At 41.0% G+C, this 23,742-nt stretch overlaps 1 protein-coding gene and 1 pseudogene across 1 annotated transcript; one reads left to right on the top strand and one right to left on the bottom strand.

Annotated features, from left to right (window-relative positions):
* The first annotated feature begins 12,922 nt into the window (after positions 1 to 12,922).
* On the top strand, positions 12,923 to 13,986 carry LOC127209100 (putative vomeronasal receptor-like protein 4). The gene has a single exon (XM_051168666.1). It carries the CDS (start codon positions 13,081 to 13,083, stop codon positions 13,984 to 13,986), a length of 906 nt encoding a protein of 301 aa, XP_051024623.1. The 5' UTR covers positions 12,923 to 13,080.
* A 2,421-nt stretch (positions 13,987 to 16,407) lies between these two features.
* LOC127186924 (60S ribosomal protein L18-like) lies at positions 16,408 to 17,056 on the bottom strand (annotated as a pseudogene).
* Positions 17,057 to 23,742: the final 6,686 nt, after the last annotated feature.

The following is a 23,742-nucleotide window of genomic DNA, read 5'->3' as shown; positions in this document are numbered from 1 at the left end:
ATCACAAAGGAAATTTTAAGATTGTGGAACAAAGACACGTGCATTGGAAGCAAAAGGGAAGCCTAGAAGCCATTTTGCTTTCCAAATGGAAAGACAGAAGGAAAACTGAATCAAGTGAGACGGCTCAGCAAGGAAAACAGCTTAGCCCGACAGTCTGACTTCCACCCTGGAACCATAGAGTAGAAAGACAGAACCAATTCCTGAGAATTGTCTTTCAACTGCAGCACGCACACACACACACACACACACACACACACACACACACACACACACACAATCAAATATGTTTGTGACAACATATACATATGAATGAATATAAGTAAAATTTAAAGGTATAATATCAGAAATACAATAAAAATTGAAACACCTCTAATGTTTGATATATTGAAAAATGAAGCAACAGATTCTTCAAGTGTCTGTGCATTCGACATAGATAAGATGCATTGATTTAGGCCTCGGAGTTTGGAATTGAAAGATGGGAATATGATAGAATGAAATAAGAAAGTAAGGGACAAGCTAAAAAAAAAAAAATAGATTCTATTCAGCAATGCTGTGAGTGACCATGAACAGAATAAACAAAGATTTAAACAATAGCATTTTCCAACTATAGTGCTCAGAATTTGTGGTTATGGAATTTAGATATTTGTTCTGTAATAGTAATGTAGGGGTTTAAATAAGACTGGCTTCCATGCGTTCATGTTTGAATGATTAGTCATCAAAGATGAACAATAGGACAGCAGTATTAGGAGCTGTGGCCTTGTTAGAGAAAGTGTGTACATTAGGGGTGGGCTTGGAGATTCCAAATGCCCATACCTACCGTAATACTTCTGTTTCTTCTCCTTCTCCTTCTCCTTCTCCTTCTCCTTCTCCTTCTCCTTCTCCTTCTCCTTCTTCTTCTTCTTCTTCTTCTTCTTCTTCTTCTTTTTCTTTCTTTCTCTCTCTCTCTCTCTCTCTCTCTCTCTCTCTCTTTCTCTCTCTCTCTCTCTCTCTCTCTCTCTTTCTCATCTCTTCAGATTAGGTTCTAAGTCTCAGCTACTCTCCAGTGCCATGAGTGCAATCATGCTCCATTCATGCCCCAAAAATAATGATAATGGATTAACCCTCTAACACCATAAGTAAGGCCCCAATTACCGCTTCCTTTATAAGAGTGGCCTTGGTCATGGTGTCTCTTTACAGCAATAGAACGCAGACTAAGACAAGTAATATGTTACATATATGTTATGTAGTAAAAGAATATGTAAAACATACTTAAAAGCACTTACTACAGCATGTAGAGCTGCACACAATTATATATAAACATTACCACAGATAAAGGTACAAATTACATGGAAGGATGGAGGAACTGCAACCTTACAAGAATGACTGTCCTTTACACAGAAGAAAAGGGCTCTGAGATATACATTACTGCTACTGATGCTTCTTTAAAATGGTGTTTTCTGGATCCAGGTTTCTCTGTCTATGACTTTAGAATCGATTTGAACATTGTCTAGGGATTCACTTAATTTTGTATTTTGTATTATGGAGAACATCTTTGTTCTTGTAAAATGTATATTCAGTTTGGGGGTGAGGTTGAAAATAAACAGATCTACCTTATTCTCAGCCTTTTGGCTTTATGAACATTATAATATTTTTATTTGTTTATTTATTCACTTTACATCCTGACATCCTGATCACAGCACCCTCCTCTCCTCCTAATACACACATACACACACACACACACACACACACACACACTCCTTGTCCCATTCTCTCCTCTCCTCAAAGAAGGAGGCAGTCCCTAATGGATACAAGCCTACCCTGGCAAGTAGCAGCAGCACTGAGCACATCCTCTCCCACTGAGGCCAGAGAAAGCAACCAGTTAGGAGAATGGATCCAAAGGCAGGCAACAGAGTTATAGACAGCTCCTAGTCTAGTTGTTGGGGGAGTCCACAGAAATACCAATCTGTGCATCTGCTGCAGGGGGGCTAAGACCAGCCCAACTCTTTGGATGGTGGTTCAGTCTCTGGGAGCCCCTGTGAACCCAGGTAAGTTGACTCTGTAGATCTTCTTGGGGAGTCCTTGACCCCTCCAATTCCCTCAATTGCTCCCCAACTCCTTCATATGTGTAGGAAAGATAAACATGCTTTGTGTTGATCCCAAGTGTGGGGTGGAAAACAGACTAGTGAGAAAGCAGCATGTTTATCCCCTTGGAGGTCAAACCCTTGGTGGGGGAGCTTGGATGCTGCCAGCTCAAAACATCCTAGTAGAGACTCTGAGAGGAGATAGATATACGAGCCCAAAACAGGAGGTTTAGAGAGAAGACTTGGGATTGTTTTGGCTGTTCATAAACACTTCGAGGCTCCTAGAGAGAACTGCTCCAAGGAAAGCTTCAAGGCCTTGGGCTCTGGCTGCTGTTCCAGGTTCCAGCAGCAACCTTGGTTGAATTGCGGGTTTGCTGAGGTCCAGCTGACTATGCCAGGAGAATTGTTCCTTGGAACTGACACCCTTAAGGTTTCATTATTGTGTTCTTTAATCTCATTTCCCTCTTATTTAGGCTTATTTGGGGGGGGCTGTAAGGGAAGTAAGCTTGTTTAATAAGTTCATAATAAAATACAATTGTTAAGAAAATTGAGCCTACACATATGACTACCCGAGTTTTGTCCAATGTTTTTCTGTGTGTCTCTACATCTGTTTGGCTGCTGGGTGAATCCTCTCAGAGGAGTTACGCTAGACTCCTGTCTACAAGTGTAACAGAGTAACATTAATAAGTGTCAGGGATTGATTGAGTCTCTAGTAAGGCCAATCTTTGGTTGGCCATTTCCTCAATCTTTGCTTTGTCTTTCTCACTGCAAATCTTGAAGACAGGACAAATTTGTAGTTGAAGGTTTTGTGGGTAGGTTGCTGTCCTTATCCCTCTACTGGAAGTCCTGCCTGGCTACAGGGTGTGGCCACTTCAGGCTCCATATCCTCTGCTGCTAGATGTCTCATCTTGGGTGGCCCCCACAGACTTCCTGTCACCTCCCATATCCCAGACCTCTGGCACATCCCAGAGATGCCCCTCACCTCCAATTTTGTTCTCTCACCCAACTCCCAACCCTCTCACACATGATTTCCCTAGTCCCAATCCTAATCCTAATCCTTGCCTCTGTTCTCAAACCCATGTCCTTTCCTACCCTGTTCCCTTTCTTCATTCACTTTCATTGCATATTTTATTTCCCCTTCTGAGTGAGAGTCAAGCTTCATCTCTCGGCCCCTACCTGTCACTTAGCTTCTTTGGGTCTGTAAATTGTAACATGGTTATTCTGAACTTTGTGGCTAATATTTGAGAATTCTCAAATATTGAGCAATCTCTAATGGCTGAGAATGACCTAAAGAAATGTTCAATGTCATTAGTCATCAGGAAAGTGCAAATCAAGATGTCTCTGAGATTCCATCTTACACCCGTTAGAACGACTAAAAAAAAAAAAAAAACCAAGTAACAACATATGCTGTTGAGGATGCAGAGCAATGGGAACACTCCTCTATTGCTGGTGGGAGTGAAAACTTGTAAAAACCACTGTGGAAATCAGGCTTGAGGTTTCTCAGAAAATTTGGACTAGTTCTATCTCAAGACCCAGCTATGCAACTCCTGGGCATATAACTGAAAGATGCTCTACCATATTACAAGAACATTTGCTCAGCTATATTCATAGCATCTTTATTTGTAATAGCCAGAAATTGGAAATAACATAGATGTCCCTCAGCTAAAGAATAGATAAAGAAACTGTGGTACATTTGCATAGTGGAATACTACTCAGCTATTAAAATTTGCAGGCAAATGGATGGAACTAGGAAACATCACCCTAAGTGAAGTAACCCAGGACCAGAGAGACATTCATGGTATGTACTCACTTGTATGTGGATAATAATTTTTCAAAAGCATTGTTCCAAACAATCATAGCTGTTAGTTTGAGTAGCTTCCTAGATGATATAGGCTAAAGGGTGTTATTTATATGACAAGGTTTACTAGGGCTACTGTGTTTGCACTAGCAGTCTTCTATGGGTGGTTCAAGGTATTACCATGAGTTCCAGAGTTTCCAGGTGGGGGAGGTTAGACTGAGGTAGGCAAGGAGACATGTTTAGAGCAAGTGTAGAGAAAAAGTGACTAAGGGGGCAAACTCTAGGATTTGTAATCACATGTAGTGGGTAGCAGAAGCCAGCAAAAACATTATCTACATGTACCTCAAATCAGCAGCTCGGGTCAGATCAGAAGCTTAGTTCAGAGAGGCTGAGTCCCTTTGCTAGTTAAAAGGCATAGGTGAAATCAATGAGTTCAGCCCACCCAACAGTTGCCAGCAGCACCCTCTCCCCTGTGCTTTATATGCCGGCTGGCTTACAACTCCTGTAGGAGACTCCCGCTTGACCACAGGCCACACATTACTAAGAACCACAGTTGACTGGAGGCCAGCATAAGAAAGCAATCAATAAGAGTCAAGGCAATATGGCACCACCAGAGCCCAGATAGCCTACTACAACAAGCCCTGAATACTCCAACATAGCTAAAGCACAAAGAAAAATGACCTTAAATTCAATCTTATGAAGATGATAGAAGCCTTTAAAGAGAAAATGAACAAATCCCCTACAGAAATCCAGGAAAATACAAACAGGTGATGGAAATGAATAAAAGTGTTCAAGACCTGAAAATGGAAATAGAAGTAATAAAGAAAACCCAAACTGAGGGAATCCTAGTGACGGAAAGCCTAGGAACGAGAACAAGAGCTACAGACACAAGTATCATAAGCAGATTACAGCAGATGAAATAGAAAATCCCAGGTGCAGAAAATACTGTAGAAGAAATTGATACACCAATCAAAGATAATGTTAAATCTAAAAAGTTCCTGACACAAATGTCAAGGAAATTTGAGACATCATGAAAGACCATACTTAAGAATAACAACAGTAGAAGAAGGATGAAGGAAGCAGGATAGAAGATTCCCCCATCAAAGGCCCAGAAAATATTTTTAACAAAATTATATCAAAAAGAATTTAACCTAAAGAAGGACATGTTTATAAATGTACAAGAAACTTATACAACACAACAAATAATGCATCAAAAATGAATGTGCTTCTCACAACATAATAATCAAAGCACTAGGGACTGGAGAGCTGGCGCAGAGGTTAAGAGTACTGTCTGTTCTTCCAAAGGTATTGAGTTCAATTCACAGAAACCACATGGTAGCTCACAACCATCTACAGTGAGATCCAGTCCCCTCTTCTGGCAGACAGGTGGACATGCAGGTACAATACTGTATAAATAATAATTTTTTTTTAAAAAACCAAAACTCTAAACATACATAGCAAGGAAATAAATAATAAAATCTTCAATAGGAAAAGTCAAGTAATATTTAAAGGTAGACCAATCAGAATGACACTCATCTTCTCAGCACAAACTCTAGAATCAATGAAGGCCTTGGCAGATGTCATGCAGGCTCTAAAAGACCACAGATATCAGCCCAAACTACAATGCTCAGTGAAACTTTCAATAACCACAGAGGGAGAAAGCAAGAGATTCCATGACAAAATCAAATTTGAACAATATCAATCTATAAGTCCAGGCCTACAGAAGACACTAAAAGGAAAACTTCAAATGAAGGAGGTTATTACATGTAAGAAAACACAGGATATAAATAATTTTACACCAGCAAAACCAAAAGAAGGAAAGTACATACATAACAACAAAATAACAGAAATTAATAATCATTGGTCATTAACGTTTCTAAACATCAATGGACTAAATTCCCCCCCCCCTGAAAAAAAGGCTTTCAACCAAAATTAATTAAAGTAGATGGGAAATGACACTTCAAACTCATCACAGGAAAAATCCACCAAGATGAGGTCTCAATTATGAAAAGCTATGCCCCAAATGCAAGAACACCCATACTCATGAAAAAAAAATTACTAAAGCTTAAATTATACATCAACATACCTCTCTCACCAATGGACAAGTCAAGACAGAAACTAAATAGAGGAGTGATGAAAATAACAGACATTACGACTCAAATGGACCTAACAGATATCTACAGGACACTTCACCCAAACACAAAAGAATATGCTTTCTTCGCAGCACCTCATGGAGCATTCTCCAGAACCCATTCCTCCTCCCCTTCCTCTCAGAAGAGGGTACCAATCTACCCCTGGCACATCAAGTTTCAGGAGGACTAAGTGTTTCCTTTCCCACTGAGACCAGACAAGTCATCCTACCTATGGGGAAAAGATCCAAATGCAGGCAACAGAGTCAGAAACAGCCCCCACTCAAATTCCTAGGGGGTCCACATGAAGACTAAGCTGCATATCTGCTACACATATTTAGGGGGCCTGGGTCCAGCCTATGCATGTTTTTTTTTATTGGTCATTCATTCTTTGTGAGCCTCCATGGGCCCAGGTTAGTTTCATCTGTAGGTCTTCTCATGTCCTTGATAACTCCAACTCCCTTAATCCATCTTCCCACTCTTTAACAAGACTCCCCAAGGCCCACCTATTGTTTAAGTGTGGGTCTCTGCATCTGTTTCCATTAGCTTCTGTATAAATGTCATGGTTGTCTCTGTCATACGTTGGGTCTCAATTTTGGCCAGTCATTGCTTTGCCATTCCTTCAATCTCTGCTCCATCTTTATCCCTACACTTTTGTAGGCAGGACAAACTTTTGTCTAAGTTTTTATCGGTGGGTTGGGGTCTCCTTAATTCCACTGGAAGTCCTGTCTGTCTATGGGGTGGCAGGTGGCCACTTCAGACTCCCTATCTCCTGCTGTTAGGAATCTCAGATATGGTCACCCCAATAGACTCCCAGGAACCACACCTTTTCCAGAGATGCCCCACACACCGATTTCCTTTCTCTCTCCCAGTTCTCTCTCCCCACACCTGATCTCCATGCCCACTCCTTCCCCTACCCTCTCACCCATTCAATTTCCTCCATCCATCATTGCAAATGTCTATTTTATTTCCTCTTCTGAGTAAGACTCATGCATCTTCCCGTGGGCCCTTCTTGTTACTTAGCTTTCAGGGTTTGTGGATTGTAACATGGTTATCCTGTATGTTATGCCTAATATCCACTTATAGGTGAATGAATTCCATATATCTCTTTCTGAATCTGGCTTACCTCATTCAGGATGATCTTTTCTAGTTCCATCCATTTCCCTGAAAAATTCATGATGTCCTTGTTTTTAATAGCAGAGTGGTATTTCATTGAGTAAATGTACCACAATTTCTTTATCCTTTCTTCATCTAAATTATTTCCAGTATCTGGCAATTATAAATAAAGCTGCAATGAACATAGTTGAGCAAGTGTCCTTGTGGTATGGGGGAACATCATTTGGGTATATGCCCAGAACTTTTATAGCTGGGTCTTGAGATAGAACCATTCCAAATTTTCCAAGAAACCTCCAGATTGATTTCCAAAATTGTTGTACAAATCTGTACTCCCACCAGCAATAGTGGAGTGTTTCCCTTTCTCCATATCCTGGATAGCATGTACTGTCACTTGAGTTTTTTATCTTAGCCATTCTGATGGGTATAAAATAAAAAATCAGAATCAATTTTGATTTGCATTTACCCTGGTGACTAAGGACATTGAACATTTCTTTAAGTGCTTCTAGGCCACTCAAGATTCCTCTGTTGAAAATTCTCTGTTTAGCTCTGTACCCCATGTTGAGGTCTTTGTTCCACTTGGACTTGAGTTTTATGTGATAAATATGGACTTATTTGCACTCTTCTACATGCAGATATCCAGTTGGACAAGCACCATTTATTGACAATGCTTTCTTTTTCATTGTATGGTTTTGACTTTTTTGCCAAAAATTAAGTGTCTGTAGGTGTGTGAGTTCATTTAAGGGTCTTTAATTTTATTTCACTGATCAACCTGTCTGTTTTTATGCCAATACCATGCAGTTTTTATTACTATTGCTCTGTAGTACAGATTGAAATTAGGGATAGAGATTCCTCCATAAGTAATTTTAATATACAGGATAGTTTTAGCTATCCTGGGTTTTTATTTTTGCATAAGAAGTTGAGAATTGTTCTTTCAAGATCTGTAAAGAGATGTGTTGGTAGGGGTTTAAAGTTTAGCGCCTGTATTGTCCTTGGCTGGTGCCTTAGTTTGAGTGGGACCGCTGGGCCCAAATCTGCCTATCATAATGTTCTACTTGTAGGTTTCTAGAACCCTCTGGATCCTTCTACTTTGCTATTCTCCCATGGTTCTCTCATCTAGGGTCCCAATAGGATGTCCTCCCCTCTGTCCCAGCTTCCTGGTAAGTGAAGGCTTTTGTGGGACATGCCCCGAGGGCTAGTATGCAGATATAAGTTATAAGTAGTGCAACCACTTTGGAAATCTATCTGGTGCTTTCTCAGAAAAATGGAAATAGGGCTTCCTCAAGACCCAGCTATTCCACTCCTTGGAATATACCCAGAAAATACTCAACCACAGGGACATATGCTCAACCATGTTCATAACTGCCTTATTCATAACAGCCAGAACATGGAAACAGCCTAATTGTCCCTCAGTAGAAGAATGGATAAAGAAACTGTGGTACATATACACTATGGAATACTACTCAGCTATTAAAAACAAGGAATTTCCCAAATTTGTGGACAAATGGATTGAACTAGAAATTATCATGAGTTCATCCAGAAGCAAAAAGAGACAAATGATATATACTCACTTATATCAAGACATTAGTCCAAGGGGTACGTCCCATGAAAAACTTTACTTGCCAGGAAAGTGGGTCAGAGGGGAGGACATCCTATTGGGACTTTAGGTGAGAGAAGCATGGGAGAATGGGGAAATAGAAGGATCCAGAGGGTCCTGGAAACCTACAAGAAGAACATTATGACGGGCTGATCTAGGTCCTGGGGTATTGCTCAATCTATGGTACCAGCCAAGGACAATGTGTGCAGTAAACTTCAAATTCCTACCCAGATCTAGCCGATGAATGGGACATTCTCCACCGTTGAGTGGAGAGTGAGGTCTGACTTTCACACGAACTCTGGTGTCCCATTTCTGACCACGTCCCCTGGATGGGGAGGCTTGGTGGCACTCAGAGGAAGGATAGATACCCTATGACTTGATACCCTATGAGCATATATAGGGGGAGGAGGTCCCCCTCAGTCACAGACATAGGGGAGGGGAGTAAGGGGGAAGCGGGAAAGAGGGAGGAATGGGAGGATACAAGAGATGGGCTAACAATTGAGATGTAATATGAATAAATTAATAAAATAAAATTTAAAAAAAGAAGCTTTCTTGTTTTAAGGAGCCATTTTTTTTCTTTTGCTTTTGCCTCTCTGGGGCCCTGTATCCAGAAATAGTTATCTAATACAAAATGAACTATATGTTTTTATTTTATGAGCTTTTTGTTCTGTTTGGGGGGAAATTTTTCCCCTTTGATGTTTTGCTGTGTTTGCTTTGGTTTGGTTTTTTTGGGTTTTTTGTTTTTTTGCTTTTGGTTTGTTTGGGGTTTTGGGGGGTGCTGTTGTTGTTGTTTTTATTCTTTTGATTTTTCTTCTCTTTAGATTTTTGTTTTGGTTTGGGGAGTGGGGCTAGCACAAAAGAACAAACATAAAGTAAGGTGAGTAGGGATTATAGAGGATGGATAAGGTTTGGAGAAGGAAATAATGTTATTAAACATGTTGTACAAAAATATTGTAAGTAATAAAAACTAAATAACATCATAAAATAAAATATTCAAGACCAACTGTAAAGCATGCAGCAGGCATTCAAAACAGTACTGAGCACACAGTAGATCTCATGTTCTTGTTATTCTGCCTGAAACATGACACTGAAGATAGCTATTAGCTGCAGTGCTTAATGATATTTTAATATTATTAAATAATATGCTTGAAAAATATTCAGAAATGCATCCGTGTACATTATAAGAACTTTCTTCCGAAGCTTTAGGGGCAGATCGAGGGGAAAAGGGCGAGATTGGAGTTAAGTTCAAAGAGCCTGGACCCTTGGGCACTGCTCATCATCCTTCTCCTTACTCAGAGACATTATAATTATATTCAGAAAGTTTCTGGGTTCAGTGGATGACACAGCATCAGGGAGAAGCCAGGCATGGAGCCTTTGCCCTGGGGATGCAAAATTCCTGGGTGTGACATCCTCATACCTTGCTTGAGCACAAGGTTTTGAGGTGATAAAAAAAAGGGCCTGGCTGTGCTGTGAGGACACTCACCCTGAGCCTCCGCACAGACTGCACAGGTGAGTGCTGCCAAGTCATGGTAGATGGGGCTGCATTTAATGTCAGAAGAAATCTGTGGAGGGCTGACGTGTGGGAGAGAAGGATGTGGGCTCTCTGTCACTCTGCAAGAGGAAAGTGGCAGGATTCAGGGAGAAGACAGTCTATCGTTTCCTAACTGCAGTCCAGAATAGTTTGAGAGTCCACAAGGACAGTGTGTGTGGTCACTGGGCCAGAGCTGCTGCTTACACAGGGCAGGCAGGGGTGGGAGACAGAGGCCCCTGCAGTGCAGCCTGGAGTAGGAAGCTCTGGTTCCCACAGCTTCTGCACAACCTTTGTGTGATTTTTCCCTCTAAAGACTGAGAACTTTGCTCTAAGCTATACGGCTTCTCGTGACTTCAGTCTGTGTAGATGAAACACTATTTTTTTTAATCATAATTTCATTTATTGTGAATTTACCCTTTCATAGACCCAGTGTAAACCACAGAATATGAGAACTGTAGGTGAAACAGACATGAGGCTACAGACTGACCCTAACAATTGACTTTAGAAAATGGATCTTTAGTGCATGACGGAAACTTTGCTAGGCACTATACATGTCAGTACATTGCCTTGCTAAAGTACACCTATACTGCATAAAACATAATTTACCTAAGAAAACACGTTTTAAAGAAGCCCAAAAAACTGCTCAAGGTGATAAATATATGCATTGGAAAAGACAGAAATTTAATCCACAAACAGGTAGCCACAAACATGTTCTCTGCATCCTGAGCTTGGTATCTCTGATGTTTGTTATCAGTCAAGCCTCTAGAGTACATATAGCCCTCCACCAAATCATTTGCTGAAAATTCCCTCATTTATCTGGATGAACACAGACTAAGTTGATTGATTCTAACATGGTGGAAATAAGAAGCTTGTGAAAGCTTATTAAAACGCACATACATCCCTGAAGGACAGGCTCAGTGGTAAAAAGCTCTTATTGCTCTTGCAGAGCTCCCTCATTCAATTATCAGCACTCACATAGCAGCTAACAACCATGTACAATTCCTGCTTTGGGATCCAATGATTTATTCTTACCTCTGCAAGCCACAGACACTCAGTGGTGGCTAGAAATGCATGCAGATAAAACACCCATACACACAACAATGACTAAAATTAAAATAAAACATAATATAAATGTCTCTCTGTTATTCTTTACATAGAAATAGATAATTTTAATAGAAATGATTAATTTTTCTACTCCAGAAGTGACACTATTCTGGAAACAGAGACAGCAACCTTATTTCAATATGTATTATTGGTATCTCAAAGAACCAATATATACATCTTTAAAAATACACATCCATAAATGATCATTACAGACATAATTGGTAGGTGTCTGTGAAGATGGTCCATGATAAGAATTGGAACTCTTGGAACTTGGAAATTTACCTTCCCTGTGCATTCAAGAAAACATTACTGAATGGGTATTCCAAGCTGGATTGACCTCCCAGAACTTTAAGGAAAGAGAACAACCAGAACGCCTTTCTGTCCGTTCATCTCTGTGATTTGCATGGGACATTACAACCATAACACTCAGCTAACGGTTTATGCATAAGCCTCATTTAAAGCATCCCATAACAGGGTGCATACCAGGCCACTGATGCACTAAAGCACCTCTCAGGTCTTCTCAGCACAGAGGGTGGACATAAGCAGACTAACGGGCAGCAGTTCTGGAGGATGAGGAAAATTGTAGGAGACTCACTGTGACTGTGAGCAGCACTTGGTTGTGAAGGATCATGGCTGGAATCAGATCAGGAAGAGAACATCACATGACCCCATGTGGCAGGGTGAGTGCCAGTGAAAGTAATTCACAGATAAATTTGGTGACCTGCAGAGAAAACTAAATTGTGTAAGACAAATAGGCTTAAAGGTTCCTGCATAAAACAATTTAGGATTTGTAGAAATGAAATCAAAATGAATTCACTTATAGTTTAATCCTTATTTTAACTTTAAGCAGAATGAAAAAACAGAAAATGGGTGCCCTGTGTAAAATTTCACAAATCAGTATGAGGTACTGGGTTACTTGTCATTTATAGGGGATAGAAATACTGACTGATAAACTGACTTGATGAACTTTGGAAATCAAACAGAATGTGCCTTTGTTTGGAATACAAAAGAACAATGCCAAACCTGAGAGCTGAGGTTTGATGTTTGATGTTTCCTTGGGAGATTGTCTTAGGGACTGGTCAGGAAAAGCACAAAAGTAGTGGGGGCAGGTTATCTTTAATCTAATCCCACACATGAGATGATAAGGGATAGAAGTTAATTACAGCATCTCACACCAGGGGAGGAGATGGACAAACTACTGTCCCACCTAACCAATCTACATGTTATTGGTTGCCAAGGTCAATTCAGCATTGGAGACAAAGAAAAGCCCATGATGTTCCCTGAGAATCCACCCCATTTGGGCAAGTATACTTCTTTCAGAAGCTACAACTTTCTATTATCTCAGTACTTACTGGAGAGATGAGTGTGTACAGGATGGCAAAGTGGACCTGAGAAGAGAGGCATCTAAACTGATACTCACCATCATGGCTTACAAACTTAGTGATGCTGTCCTTTGGTTGTTCTCATGGAGAAAGGTTTAGAGATGATGGATATGAAGAACACTCTTCTGAAAAGGCAGTGAATGTATCCGCATGGTGTTCACATCCAATTGTCACCATCATCATCTCCAGGTCAGGGGAAGCAAGAACAGAAGGTGTGAGAACCAAGTCATGTATCTGTAAACAGTGAGTTCTGTGCATTTACATACTACGCTGCTCATTTCACTGAAGAAGACAGAAAAACCCACAGCACAAACTATACCATGTTATGTTCTTGTGTTTCTCAGAAAGTTGTTCCTAGTTTTAGGCATGAAGACAATTTGGATTATCCTCATCCAGAGAATAATTTTCATTTCACTCACAGGACTTGGCATTTTAGGGAACAATTTTATATTTGTAAGACATGTGTATGCTTTTGTGGGTCCTGAGAGAAAAAATATAGATGTTATTTTAATCCACTTGGCTTTTGTAAACACAATTATTATTTATTGCATTGGAATCAGAGACTTAGCCGCAATTTTTTATTTTAGAAACTTCCTCGGTGATGTAGCCTGTAAAATTGTAATTTATGTAGAAAGGGTTGCCCGTGGCCTCTCCATCTGTACTACCTGTCTCCTCAGTGTGGTTCAGGCTGTCACCATCAGTCCCAGGACCAGCCTTTGGAGAAAGTTCAAACCACAGACTGCATGCCATGTTCTTGCCCTTTTTCTATTCTTTTGGATCCTCAATTCCCTGATAAGCTCCAACTTGATTCACTACATCAGAGCAGGTAGTAGCATGAACAGGTCTGAGGTTGGGATATATACTGCATATTGCTATATGCTGCCATCCAGACACACAGTTAAGTGGCTTTTCCTCTCTCTCATGGCTCTTCGTGATGTCATCTTTCAGGGTCTCATGGGCTGGAGCAGTGGGTCCATGGCTCTCCAACTGTATAAACATCACATCCGGGTCCTCTACCTTCACAGCTCCAGCTCTGGAAATAATTCCAGGCCAGAAATCAGAGCTACATGGAGTGTTCTCACTCTCATGACCTGTTTCCTTTTCTTTTATTGGGCAGATTTGATTTTCTCCTTCTACACAGGGTCCACAGTGACTCATGATTCCACAATACTAAATATTAAAGCATTTTTAGTGCTTAGTTATGCTGTTCTCAGTCCCTTTGTCCTGATCATCAGGGATGTCTGTGTTGCTAAACCCAGCTGTGTCCCATGAGAAATAAGTTCCTCTTCACTTGCAGTTCTGTATGATCTAATGCTGGATACACTGGAATTGCTATGCTTTACCATTCTAATGTACCAAAGCAACAAAATGATAGAGATAATAGATTATTTCTTTTACAGACAGCTTGTCCTAGGTGAGTCTCTAGGAAGTTGGCAGGGATTCTTATTTTCCCACCATTCCACCACTGCTACCATGAGGTTTAGCTTGCTGCATCTGTCATCAGGAAATGCAGGAGGGCACTCAGTCACCCAAAGTTGGAATGTTATTCACCCACATGCTTTCTTGTTCCTCCTAATGTATTTCCCTAAATCCGGACTCCTCTACTTACTTACAAAGGACTTACTGTGCTTCAGAGGCTGTTCTAAACCAATGAGCAACCAATGAGCAGGAGAGCGACGAATGTCATGGAGCATACTGTATCTTCAGGTCTCTTATAAAGTGGAGATGACCAGGGAGAGAAGCTCATTCACTACAGCTAGTAAATGCTTTACACTCACTAAAGAACAGGTAAGAATAAACACTGTAAGGCAATTCTGAACACCTACAAGACATTGATGTTTGGTCACAATGTACATAGGGAAGTGCAGGAGAAACATTTTTCAGCAATTGTCATCATACTTTGGAAAAACAAGCTCCCTGTGGGAATCTCACTCCTGAGCCTAGTGATGTGTAAGTGCTGTTGTGTACCTAGGAACATTGTACCACAGCTACCGGCTCTCACTTATGTTCACTCATTAGGGTTTCCACAGAACATGTGGCATTTGCCAGGTCACTTTTCCCCCTTCATGCCAGCCATGCACTCACAGGTTAGCACTCCATCCTCTGATGGTTGCTCAGGCACATGGGGTTCAGCTGTGGACACAGATGTCTTAAGACATCTTCAAGTTTTCCAGGCTGGTAGAAAGTGGATTCTTATCATCTTCCCATTCTGTCATGCCTGTCTTGTGACTTTTAGCCCTGGAAAAAACTACTGGAGGTAAGACTTCTTCAAATAAGGAAAAAAAGAATCAATATTTCATTTTCCACCAAAGCCACAGCAGGAGAATGACACAGGGTAGACAGGGGTGAGAAGATGACCTTTATCTGAGTTAAGCTTGCAAGGCAGAGTGAAGGCAACAGTGAGACTACCTAAGTCTCCACAGCCCAGCCAATTTGATCATCAAGTGTTTGACATTGCTAAATTCCAAAATCAAAGAAAACCAGTGTCCACGCTGCTGTACAATTAGAACCAGGTTAGGTCTTCAAGTACCACCACACGGGTCTCTGGCAAGCCGGACTATCAGAAGCCAGGCAGAGAGAAGAAGGCTTCAGTAAACATGTGGGCTTCCTGGAGGCAATCCACTCTTTCAAGGGTTTACAATAGATGTGTTCTGAGGAAAGGCAAGGTCCTTAGAAACTATGCCCCAGAATAGCTTCCCGCTACTGATATACCCCGTTCTGTGCTGCTATCACTGCACCTCTCAAAAATCTGAGATGGTGTGGAAAGGCCCTCACTGTGTATAGCATGACATGGTCTCAGGTACAACCTACCCTGGTAGAGCAGACTTCTAGCAGAATCAATATAAGGATATGCCCTCTTGAAAGAATATTGTCTAGATGAATTGATAATGATTTTACAGGACTTCTGATTAGACCGGAGAATTCCAAGCCCCCTTTGCTGCACAAGGAAGCTGCAGTAAAAACCCCTGTGAACCTCCACATGTCAAGTACATAAATCTCATTAGAGAGAGGTACAGGCCTGAGATAGCCTTATGGCTTAAGATAAACAATTCAACCTGGGTTAAGCCCAAAGGTGGCACCACAAGGACTTGTATGCACTATGAAAATGATTACTAGTGTTTTAAACTCTTAATAAACCCAGGAATAATGGGCAGCTAAGTAATGTCTAATTAAACACAAATCTTGATGGCAGAATATATAAATTGTTTCATAAAACTATAAGTTGTCAGCCTATGACATGTAAAAATGCTATGAATTTATGGTTTGTAGAGGTAGACAAAATATATTTAGTTTATTATGAGAAATATGTAGTCACTGAGCCTGTTGTATATACCTCTTGTTGTAAAGGTCTTATCTGTTTGATCCATGACTGTGAGGTAATTCTTTTTTCTGACATAAAGAACTTTTGTCGTAGAAGCTTAAAAACTGGCTGAACAATAAACTGAGTCGGAGCGCCTTGCTTCTTCCACTTGTATGAATGTGTGTATGTGTTATTTCTTTCCCTCTTTTTCTGACTGCCCACAAGATAAACAGTCCCCAGAGGTTTTTTTGGTCTTTTAAGACTAGGTCTCCAGCATCCACGGAGCCTCTGTTAAATGCTTGAATCAGCCACTAAGTTAAAAGGGCTGAGGATTTTCTTTTCTCAACCCTGTTGCTCATAAGAGAAAACTGCCACAGCTGAGGCCACTTCTACTAATAACTACCACCTCCTCCCTGCCACGTCCCACCCTGCTTATTAGCTAGAGTATCTTTTATTTCCCCAATATACAAAATTTTGTAAAAATAGTAAGACCCGGAGGTAGTTTTGTAGCCACCTCTGGCACACTGGAACTTCCATCTCCTGGAGAGGACATAGGGTTTGATGTTGCTGTGTGGGGTTCCTGTAGCCTTGCCAGAATGGGAGTATACCTCCCTGTCCTTCCAAGGACCAGAGAAGAGCAGCATACTTTCACTCTTAGAAGACCCAGAGCCAACTGATCAAAGGTGGTGATCTTACAGCTAGCTTGAGGATGCAACTTTGGGCTGTCTGCTCACCTGTAGTGCACACACCTTTAATTTGGAAACTTCCAGAATCCTCAAATCATCTGTGACCATCCCCACAGCCACAGCTGTTTTCTTCTCTCATCCCAGAAGCTCCATCTTCGGACCATGCGTGACAGGGACAGAGTTGACAAGTTAGTGCAAGTCCTCAATAACTCTTTCAGCACAACCTGATTGAAGGTGCAGTTGGTTCCTCTGGCCAGTAACCGGTATGGCTTGACTAGCAGCCTCAGGTGTCCTAGCTCTTGGGCTCCTCGCTCTGAACAGTTTGGTCCTTGTTGTGGCTAAGGTCAACACCCATGATGGTGCCTCCTGCTAGGCCAGGTCCAGAAAAGGTTTCTTCTAAAGTATTTTTCTCTTTAACTCTTAATTTAATTTTGTTTTATTTTATTTTGATTTACTTTTTGTGAGAAGACCTTACTATATAATCCTGGCTATCCTGGAACTCACTATGTAAACCAGGCTGGCATCCAACTCACAGAGATTTGACTGCCTCTTCCTCTGGATCCCAAAATCTGGAATTAAAGCCATGGACCAGTACACCCAATATATCTCAGAGCACCTTAATATTTTATATTTTCAATACTATGCACTGGAATCATATACATACCAGTAGCACTATATAATCTTAGTGTCTTATATCTATATAAATAAGAACACACAACTTCACACAAGCATACACAGAACAATTTTTAAAGGGCCCACAGGCCTCAAATTTCAGAGAGAGCAAGGGACTGGTACCTAATAGAAGTTGGAGAAGAAAAGGGCAAAGTAATATGGTTATATTTTAATTTAAAAATAAAATAAGAATAAAAATATATAATTTTGTTTTGCACCTAACTTATCATTTATTTGAGATATATTCAAGGTTTTTTGATTGAAACAGTCAGAGTGTATTCAGACAATTGATTTCTTTTGAAGTGGTATCTATGGAAAATACTTCTTGTTTTTTAGAACATTGTGCATAGGGACATTTACCCTAATGAAAGAAAACAGTCCGCTGACATGTGGAATATTGCATGAGAACACTCTTAACTTCTCTTTGGTTGTTGTTGTTGTTTTGGTTTGGTTTTGTTTGGTTTTGTTAAGTTTTGTTTTGGTTGGTTGGTTGGTTGGTTGGTTTTTTGAGAGGTTTTCTGTGTAGCTTGGTTGGTCTGGACTCACTTTGCAGACCAGGCTGGCCTCAAACTCACAGAGATCTGCCTAATTCTGCCTCCCTAGAGATGAGATTAAATGGGGGCACCACCATGCCTGGCCCCACTCTTAACTTCAGACTGAAGGAATACATACAGATAAGGAGATGTGGATCAGGTCTATGCTACAAAAATTCAAGTAATAGACACCATGTGTAGGTTTGGTAATGAGAATAAAAGGAGACCACTGAAGAATTTTCAGTACAAGAATGACAGTTTAACCACATCCCCTGGATGGGGAGACCTGGTGGCACTCAGAGGAAGGATAGCAGGCTACCAAGAAGAGACTTGATACCCTATGAGCATGTACAGGGGGAGGAGGTCCCCCTCAGTCACAGTCATAGGGGAGGGGAGTAAGGGGAAAATGGGAGGGAGGGAGGAATGGGAGGACACAAGGGATGGGATAACCATTGAGATGTAATAAGAATAAATTAATAAAATAAAATTTAAAAAAAAAGAATGACAGTTTATGGCAACTTTTAAAAGTTACCTCTTGATGCTATGATTGGCAGGAAAAAGAAATATTAGAGGAAAGTGTGAGAGAATTGTACCAATGCAAGACAAGACTGAATGTGAAAGATCCTAGTTGAGTTAAGCAGAGTATGGCAAGGAGAGCCTTCAGACGGTGGTACAAATGCCATAGGAAAGGAGAGGCAACAGAAAGACTTCATGGTTCTGAGGCAGCATTAGCAAGGCCAGCGAGAGGCCCTTAGTGGAAGGTGCCTTTAGAGCATCTTACATCACCAAGTGGCAACTCTTTCAGCTCTCCCTATACCTAGTCATCTGGGATGAGCCTAGGGAAAGGGTAGCTTGGCAGATAGAAAAATGTGGCAGCTCAAACTCACAATCCCCATGCAAGAGCAGGTTCTCATGACCAGAGAGATTCAAGAGCAGGATGTCTTCATGCAGGATGTGATCAAGCAATCTCTGTGGATATCAACATGTGGGAATTTGGATATAGGTGGTAGTGGTTAAAAATATGATAGGATTAGGTTGGATTTCCAACCATTTGAGATAGTCCCAATATGGTTCACCAAAGACTTGAGTGTGAGAGAGATTTTTTTAAATTAAAATCCTGGGTAAATGGCTGATAATTCTTTAGATGGAAAGTATTTGAGGAGTTGATTACATGGTCAGATAAAGAAGGCGTATATAAGTACAGACATAATAGAATTCAGTTGCATGTTAGGCATCTTCTGTGATTGCAGTATGGTTTAAGTCTCAGAGGTCTAGATGTTGGATGTGAGATGCCCATCTGGCAGGATTGAGAAGGTATAAGCTTATTTGGGATGGAATCAGCTCATCAGATGACTCTTCTTCATAAGCACTCAATGGAGGTGTCTAGGAATAAATCACTCTTTGGGAGTGGGTTATAAGGCAATACCACACTACAAAATGGTCCTTTCCATATGTAGTTATTTTTTGTTGTTTCTTAACTTCATTGTGAAGCATCTAGGAATCCCTCATCAGGATGGCAGTGCTATGATATTTGCATTTTCCTGAGCTAAGACTGGTGATTCAAAAAGACCTTTTCACCAAGTACTTAATTTCAAACTATTTTACGACAACATCAAATAGATTATGAAATCTTTGAAATCCATATTTACAAGTTGGCAAAAACATTTTCCTGGATGGATGTTGGACAGATATTTCCCAGTTCCCACTCCACTCTGTCCATCATATGGTGTTCCCGACCCGCGGGTTCAGTTATTCGTGGAGTGGCGAGGAGGGTCGCGACCTGTGAATAAAGAATAGGCGAAAGAAAGGCACGAGCCCAGGAAAAACTTTGCTCATCAAGGGCCGTTTATTGTAAGGGGGTATCCAAATTTATAATAAGCTTCTGAAAGAGTGGGGGTGAGAAGGAATGCAGTGGAAAGTTACAAAATCTTCTGGGCCAGGCCCAAGGACAGCAGGTGTGGAGTGGGGCGACTATACAGAAGTCTCGATACACCGAATGTTCTCTTTCTCAAGGTCAGGCTGGATCTTTGTGGTAGCCAGGCAGAATAATTATCTCAAGTATGCAGACAGCTGTGGCTTTCTGCCAGCAGGGCCTCTCAGCCTCTGGGGCAGGTCAGGCAAGGTCCTATGGCTCCTGACAATATGGCTTTGGATCTGTTACGCACATAGAAAAGATCTTTAAAAATAATTGATGGGGGGTCCAGATAATTATAGATATTATTATACCTGGGCTGGTGGTCTTCGGATCTATAAGAAAGCAGACTGAGCCATGATGAGCAAACCAGTAAGCAGCAGCCCTTCATGGCTCCTCATCAGCTCCTGCTTCCAGTTTCTGCCCTACTTGCTTTCAATGATTAACAGTGTGAATCAAGTAAACCCTTTCCTTCACAAGCTGCTTTTCGTCATGGTAATTATAACCCTAACTAAGACATACCTCATGCCCATTTCAATACTAACAAAATCCACATATTCAATATAAGCTTTTCATAATTTCTATCATGTCAGGCCAAATCAGAAAGCTACAATATAGAATTCAGAAGGAACCATGGAGAAATGCAAATGTTAGTTCTCAAAAACTACCAGGAAATATTAATATTGTAAGGATGGGTATGTTACCAAAACTGATGTATAGATTCCAATCAGATTTCATCAAGATTCCAACGACTTTCATGGAAAAAGAAAAATATTTCTAAAACTGGCATGAACACACAAAAGATACCAAATGTTCAAAATAATATTGAATAAAAAGAATCATTTTGGAGGAGTTACAATGTACATCTTCTAACTATAATATAAAGACATGATGAAATAGCAGCATGGAAATGTCACAAAGTCCAAGAGATGGAGACCAAGGAGATGAAGTAGAGGACCAACATGCAAACCCACACACCCTGAGCCATCTGGTTCTCTACAACTCTGGCCAGGAATGCTTTGGGGAAAAGAGTCTCTTCAACAAATTCTGGTTGGAAAGTTAGAAACCAACATGTAAATAATTAATTGGATCCCATTTCTTCTGGTGTGAAAGACAGTTCAAAACAGATCACAGACATTTTTCATGTGAAGCCCCCAATTCTGACACTATAGATAGAAACACAGAGAAAACAATTCAAGATATTTAAACTTGCATAAAAGCAATGCAGTGAAAGTAAATAATTAAGCCTAGGTTAACTTGTGAATAAAGTAACAATAACAAATGAAGTAATTGTGGAGCGGTGGAAATGAAAGTTGTATATCATGGACTGAGATTCCACAGAGGGCTTGCTTCTCCTTGATACAGTGACCACTTTGAAAACTGAAATCTCCCTGGTATTTTGCATTAGCTTAGAACTCTATATACTCCAGAGATACAAATACTGCACAGCAAACATCACCTACTAGAACTCAGCAGGAGCTTGTCTGTTCCACAGCCGTTGTGGTGAATTAAGCTGATAGTTCTTTGATTCACTTGCATATGTCACTTTCCCTCAGAAGCACAAGAGTTGATCTTAGAATGAACAGGGAACCAGGAAGGGGGAGTAGTGGAGAGCATGGCTCTGTCCAGGGAGAAGGCTCTCCTTGTGGGAAGCACCCAAGGAGAAGCTCCTGTACCCCTGACAAGGACCGGTGTGACAGAATCTGCAGCCTCAGCTGTCTTTCCTGGGACTGGCCATGGTGTGATCCCTAGCCTAGGTACGCTCTTGGCAGCTTTCTTTTTCGCTTTGTCTGTAATGGGTATGGCAATAAAGTAATAGAAATCTCCTAATAATTCTAAGGTGGATGTATTAAAAATACCCAGCAGGATTGAGAAGATGATTCCTGTAGCAATTCAGAACCCAGAGAAATTTTGAGAAAGACAGACTAGAAATCATACAGTTTCTTGAGGCACAGAATTATTCTCAGAAAAAGCACATAGTATACTTGGATTCAAAAAGCAGCTCTCACAAAGAATGGGTTATAGAAGCTAATGACTACACATAAACATGAGGAGATTAGTTGAGGACAGAGAACTCATCTGTATAGGTGTCAGGACCTCAAGTAGTTAGAAAGTAGGGAAGGCTGGTCAAGAGTCAACCAGCTTTGATACAAACAGAATAAATGTCGAAGAGAAACATAGATTGTCAGAAAAGACATTGTACTAAGTGTTTAAGATACAGTTTCTGATCACAATGACTATGAAGATGTACTTCAATTATGAGGTCATAAGGTTAAATACGTGCCTAGGTAAAATAAAGTGTGTGAGAAAGAAACTTATGAAAAAACATTCAGAGAATCACTGACTAGTTTCTTGGAGCACATCTGAATAAATAAAAGTGAAAATGGATGCTCTGGGACTTTAATTGAAATAAAGACAGAGAAGCTCTAGCTATTCTGGCCTTCTCCTTAGCAGCAAGTTGACGGGCAGCCATCTCCTCCATTACATGGACACCACATCTCTGTCCTTGGGGCCTTTGAACGCACGGAGGCTAGACTGCAGCAGGAGAGCCTTAGGACCGTGAGCATCTCTGTCCCTGTGTTCAGCACCTGCTCTCATCACAGAGCTCCCAGGTGGCCTTTGCAGGAGGCCATCTCAGTGCTTCATCTAGAAAGCTTATCAAGGTTTCTTAGAAAACTCACTTTTTCTCTGCTTCCGTCATGCCCTGCTTTTTTATGTTGGCAGCATCACATCATTATCATTTTTAAAAAGTCAATTCCAAAAAAAAGTAAATTCACCTTATTTTCATGAGTTTCTAGGATCCAATGGGTCAGATTCAGCTTTTTTCCTTCTTCCTTTTTTCTTTTCTTTTTTGTATTGCTTCATCACATGTGGATTGGATTTAAAGGACAATATTCTTTTTCTGAATCCACCCTGAAAATATCCATATCTTTTACATGTTAGACGATATATGAAAATAATGAAATCTAGTAATGGTGTCCATGGAGCCTGAATTGGGTATTTTCTATAACCAGGCAAGGCTCCCAGCAGTAGGACTGAGCCACCAACTCAGCCACAAAACTCTCAAACTACACTTTGTCCTGCCTGCAAGATGTACTGCGTAATGGTGGACCAAACCTTGTGGGAGTGGCCACCCAGTGACTGGTCCAACTTGAGGCCCATGACTTGAGAGGGAGCTCCTGCCTGACACTGCTAGGATGGTCAGGAACCAGAGGCTGGATGGACAAGACACCTAGGATGGAAGGAAACACGAGGGGCAAAACAAACAAACAAACAAAACAAGACAAACAAACATGTAAAATGTGATTGTGACACACACGCATACACACACACACACACACACACACACACAACTTTAGAGAGAGCCCCTTAAGTCACAGCTGCCCCTAAGGTTGAAGAAAATAAAGTAAGAAAATGATCCTGTAGAGCAGCCCAGGCAGTCCATGGCTGAGAGTCTTCAGTAAGATACATGCTGATGCAGCAGGGGGACAAGACACTTCATTTTAGGAGCATGAACGATAAAACCAGGGTTAAGACATCATACAGTGTCTCTGGGCAAGATTAGGAGCCCTCTTCTCTTCATCCCCTGTCCCTTATCCAACTCAGCTGACAGAAGCACAGATGCTCTTGTGGCTGGAAAAGAGTGTCTACTCAATACTAGTTCTCCGATACAAGCATTGCAGCACAGTCCTTCATACCACAAAGTAGATAGGGCCCTGGGCAGGGAAAGGAGCAGTGGGGGTCGAGAAGTGTGAGCTAAGTGACACTGCATGGCTGGCTGTGTGGATGCTGAGTCCGGTGTGATCGCCCTGGCTCTCCACTGCTGTTCTAATGGCAAATGAAAATTAAAGACTTCCTTTGTCAAACTGGTGTTAGAGACTCAGAACTGATGTGTGGTACTTAGAGTGAGGTAAACAGAACCTT

This window comes from Acomys russatus, chromosome 3 (assembly GCF_903995435.1).
Source record: "Acomys russatus chromosome 3, mAcoRus1.1, whole genome shotgun sequence".
Taxonomy (NCBI): Eukaryota; Metazoa; Chordata; class Mammalia; order Rodentia; family Muridae; genus Acomys; species Acomys russatus.
Note: the sequence above shows the minus strand (reverse complement) of the source record. Positions and strands in the feature narration are given on the sequence as shown.